Source organism: Sinocyclocheilus anshuiensis, unplaced genomic scaffold (genome assembly GCF_001515605.1).
Source record: "Sinocyclocheilus anshuiensis isolate Anshui unplaced genomic scaffold, SAMN03320099.WGS_v1.1 scaffold2026, whole genome shotgun sequence".
NCBI lineage: Eukaryota > Metazoa > Chordata > Actinopteri > Cypriniformes > Cyprinidae > Sinocyclocheilus > Sinocyclocheilus anshuiensis.
In genome coordinates, this window is record NW_015547764.1 from 128,019 (window position 1) to 133,018 (window position 5,000).

At 44.7% G+C, this 5,000-nt stretch overlaps 1 protein-coding gene across 1 annotated transcript in view; it reads left to right on the plus strand.

The window, feature by feature from the left end:
- Positions 1–5,000, plus strand: part of LOC107704527 (DNA replication licensing factor mcm7-like) — a 17,419-nt gene that overhangs the window by 9,618 nt on the left and 2,801 nt on the right. Inside the window, exons 5-11 of the mRNA XM_016507467.1 lie at positions 1,581–1,761; positions 1,854–1,991; positions 2,073–2,345; positions 2,506–2,674; positions 3,415–3,498; positions 3,570–3,781; positions 4,112–4,377. Of these exons, the coding sequence (XP_016362953.1) occupies positions 1,581–1,761; positions 1,854–1,991; positions 2,073–2,345; positions 2,506–2,674; positions 3,415–3,498; positions 3,570–3,781; positions 4,112–4,377 (1,323 nt within the window). The remainder of the gene's footprint in view (positions 1–1,580; positions 1,762–1,853; positions 1,992–2,072; positions 2,346–2,505; positions 2,675–3,414; positions 3,499–3,569; positions 3,782–4,111; positions 4,378–5,000) is intronic.

Sequence of the window (5,000 nt, forward strand, 5' to 3'; positions counted from 1 at the left end):
ATACATATACAGGGATTGAAATTAACTTTTTCACTCACCAGCCAATTTGGCTACTCAATTTTTAAGTTACCGGCCATTCATAACTTCTACTAGCCAAAAAAAAAAAAGACAGAAATAAACCAACAGTTTGAGCCTGTCTACACTGGGCATGACAAAGCGACCGTTGCAAATCATATTGTTTAATAACAAATAATATCTCACTATTTTCTGGGATTTTATCGATAAAGATAATTAGACGATATTTTGCTGAGTGTGTTAATGTGCTGATATCTTAAGGACTACCGTGGACAGCTGACTCCTAAAGTTTTTGATATTCTTCATATTCTGTGTGGTCAATGAAAAGATACTTTAAATGTGAAATTAAAACCGCCAGCAGGTGGCATCAAGTTACTGTTAAGTGAGTCATTGCGATTGAACCGAATCATTTACACGGTTGATTCATTCAGTTACGAAACAACGTCATGTTGCTCAGAGACACACAACAGTGCTGTGACTGTGTTTGGAATTATTTTTGTAGGTGAAATAGCGCAGAAATAGCACAAAAACAGCCAATATGGTGTCTAAAACGTAAGTCTCTTGATATTAACTTATTGTTTATTGAACTGTTGTATAAAATCAATATCACATTTGTAACCATGCTGATTTTTTTAAAGAAAAAACGGCACTCTTCGTGTGATGATTAACTATATGAATTGATTTAAATATATACATTTTCTGCCCCCTTATCTTGAATTATGTGATCATTCTTAATGCATATTAATAGACTGAATAATGCAGTGAAAGAACCACTCTAAATGCGCACGCGCACTAAAGCCTGTGTTGGTCTAACCAGACTTCATCACGTTGCGTATGCGTGCCTCTGTGGGTGTGTTTTGTTTGTTTTTTGCAATATACTCGATAATGTCATGATGTCTTACGAGTTCAGTATTTGCGCTAAACCTGCGCACATTTGGCCTGCATGAACTTCCCCAAGAAATTAATGAGTGAACATAATTTACGAAAAGTAACCTGCCAAATTCGCTAGTGATTTGACAGCGTTACCCGCCACAGCTGATTTTTACCTGCATTTGGCGGGTGTTAATTTCAAACCCTGGTTGCATCCCTACTTTTTACTCTAAAATACTGTATAACAGGAATATCACAAACTGAGTGCAGACCCTGATTATTAACCTATAAAAAATATTTAATATTAAATCTTGCTGGATGTCTGGAAATAAACATTTAAACGGTGGCATACAAACTTTATTATTTAATGTATGTCTCCTTAAATCATTAAGACATCAGTCAGAATATAATATGTAATATAGTGCATGTATTAGTAACAAAACGCAAAACAAACTGTGATTATCGGATGGCAGGCGCGCTACAGATAATGCTTTGTGAAGTCTGAAAACGGATTAAAAGACCAGTCTTGAGATTGATCATCAAAAATGAGAATGGGTTATGACTGAGTAATTGATATTGTCACACACACACACACACACACTGGTGTCCAGGTGAGTTCAGTGTGTGGCAGATGTTATCGTGTTTGTCATGCTGTACTCACTGGTTTACAATTGCATGAATCGTGTGTTTCTCAGTGAGGTTTATTTCCGTCCTCCGTCCACACTGAAGCCCAAGGTGGTGCGTGATGTGAAGGCCGACAGCATCGGTCAGCTGGTGACCGTCAGGGGAATCGTCACCAGAGCCACGGAGGTCAAACCCATGATGACTGTGGCCACGTACACCTGCGATCAGTGCGGAGCCGAGACCTACCAGCCGGTGCGCAGCTCATTAGTGCATGCGTGTCTTTAAACGCTCACGTGTGTGTGTGTGTGTGTGCTAACACGAGTCCTGTCCCTGCCACTGCTCAGATCGCCTCTCCGAGCTTCACGCCGCTCATCATGTGTCCCAGTCAGGAGTGCGTCACCAACAAGTCTGGAGGACGGCTGTACCTGCAGACACGCGGGTCAAAGTTCATCAAGTTCCAGGAGCTGCGCATTCAGGAGCATGTGAGTGTGTGAGAGCGTCACGTCTGTCTGGCTGAGTGTAGATCATGCAGAGTGTTGATTGTGTTATGTGTGTGTGCTCAGAGCGATCAGGTGCCGGTGGGAAACATCCCTCGCAGCATGACCATTTACGCCCGCGGAGAGAACACGCGTGTGGCGCAGCCTGGAGATCACGTGGCTGTTTCTGGAATATTCCTTCCTCTGCTGCGCTCCGGATTCAGACAGGCTGTACAGGTGACACGCTTTACACACGTCACACACATCTCAACATCCTATCAACACACAGTGGGCAGAACAAGTCCCCCTCTACATTTGTATCGCTGTGTCCCAATGTTCATACTATCCGTCCTAAATAGTATGTGAGATTAGAATAAGTGTGTCCCAAAGCATAGTATGTTGAAGAGTACGCCAAAACACTGCGCACTCTAATGGCTAATATTACCCACAATCCATTGCGCTGTGGTGAAGGATTCAGTTCAGAGCTACAAACATGAATAAAAAGCTATAAGGGTTGTGACGTGTCTCTGTACTCACATGTGTGTGTGTGTGTGTAGAGGAGGATTTCTACGAGAAGCTGGCGGGATCGATCGCTCCGGAGATTTACGGCCACGAGGACGTGAAGAAGGCGCTGCTGGTGCTGCTGGTGGGTGGAGTGGAGCAGGCGCCGCGTGGGATGAAGATCAGGGGTGAGACGCGTCTGTCTGCTGCTGATGCTGCATGGGAAGAAAACTTACTCAATTCAGCTTAACATTAACACTTAAATGACTTGACAACATTATGAAATTATTAAACTCACATCAGACTCTTTGATAACCAGTTATTTTTCACTTAAGATAATCGAGTGTATATTCATTGACGCTTTTTGAGAGTTGTTTCTGTCTTGGAGCAAAACTGGCCATTATGTAATTCCTAATTCTAAGTCCGAACATCAGATTTCACTTCTAACAACAATAACTACTATTTTCATTCATACTGTTTGAGAATCACTTACATTCGCTTTGAACAAAACCGAGCAGCATTTAAATCTCAGTTGTGTGTTTGAGTCAATGCAGCACTGATATGTGTGCCAGAAAACACCATAAATACAACAGTTACATCTGAATCCGGAAGATCACTATATATATATCATCATATCGCCCAATCCTCAACTTACTCTATATTAAAGCACTACAGCATTATAAATATGACAGTATGATTTTCTGTAAAGCAGCTTTGAAACCATGTGTTTGAAAAGAGCTTTACAAATACATCGGACTCGATAATAACTTTGACACTGATATTGAGCTGCATTGAATCAACACTGTACTAGGGGGAATTATTGCTGTACAGCAGAAGTAGGATTTGTCTGATGTTTGTTTATTGGTGTGAAGCTGTTGTGACAGTGTTGTATGAAGCGCTGTTTGACTGAATGCGTCTGTGTTTGTAGGGAACATTAACATCTGTCTGATGGGAGATCCGGGTGTGGCCAAGTCTCAGCTGCTGTCCTACATCGACCGTCTCGCTCCTCGCAGTGAGTGTGGCCCGCAGCATCGCTCCTCCGTCCGCTAGCATCCCGCGGCTAACTCTGGCACTCTGTTGCAGGTCAGTACACGACGGGCCGCGGCTCGTCCGGTGTGGGGCTGACAGCGGCGGTGATGCGTGACCCAGTCACGGGTGAGATGACGCTGGAGGGCGGCGCTCTGGTGCTGGCTGATCTGGGCGTGTGCTGCATCGACGAGTTCGATAAGATGGCCGACGCCGACCGCACGGCCATTCATGAGGTCATGGAGCAGCAGACCATCTCCATCGCCAAGGTACGGTGCGCTCCGCTCGAGCTGGGCGACCTCTAGGGTTGGGCTAGGGCTCACATTTGAACCGGTACGGTACCTGAATTCCAGTGCCGGTACCCAACGGTAACTTTTTTCGGTACTTTACTCTGTGTAATTACAAACTTTCTCTCTCTGTAGCGTATGCGCCCAGATGCGTTCTCGGCTACCGAAATCTGGCACCGATTGATTTAATGTGAATCGGTACTCTGTAGTACCGATGCAATTCGGTCGGTACCCTTAAAAGTACCGAGTTCGGTACCCAACCCTAGTCACCTCTGACCCCATCATCACGTGTTTGTGTGGTGTTTGTCTCAGGCCGGCATCATGACGTCTCTGAACGCGCGCTGCTCGATTCTGGCGGCGGCGAACCCGGCGTACGGCCGCTACAACCCTCGCAAAACCCTCGAGCAGAACATCCAGCTGCCGGCGGCGCTGCTGTCGCGCTTCGACCTGCTGTGGCTCATTCAGGACAAACCCGATGCAGACAACGACCTGCGTCTGGCGCAGCACATCACATACGTGCACCAGCACTGCAAGCAGCCGCCGACACACTTCAGCCCCATCCACATGCAGCTCATGAGGTAAACACGCTAACAGCATTACACTAGCATGTTTGAGGCCACTGCTGTTCACACCTGGTGTTATCATGTGGTGTTGACGGGGCGCGGGGGGGTGGGTGTTAGCGCATGTCTCGAGCTCGTCTGTCGGCGCTCAGGGCAGCTGAGAGCGAGACGGAACGGAGTGCAGAAAGTGAAGTATACCTGTGCCTAAGAGCGGTGCGGACGTCAGATGATTAAAATATTAAATTGAATTATTATTAGGCTATTTTAATTTTATTGTAATATATTTATTATTCAAATTATTTCTAATTTTGTTGCTGTTTTTGTACGCTTCGTTTAGCTCGTGTAAAACATCTAGCCTATAATTCATTTGGCATTTTTTTGCACAAAATCTTTACTGTTTAAATTGTTCATTGAGCTGTTTTGAATGTAATTCAATTCGATGCCGGCTCAACATTGTGATGTCTGTCATCGTCTATCGGCCCAACCCTGATTCGACCTGTGATTACAGAAAATCATCTGTTGACAGGATATGTGTCTTTCCTGTGAACTCTTAGGTTGTGCTTTAGTTTTTCTTCATTTTTCTGTTGTTTGACCTTTCTTTTGCCCACATTATAAAGCATGTGTCAGTATTTAAGTGTTCA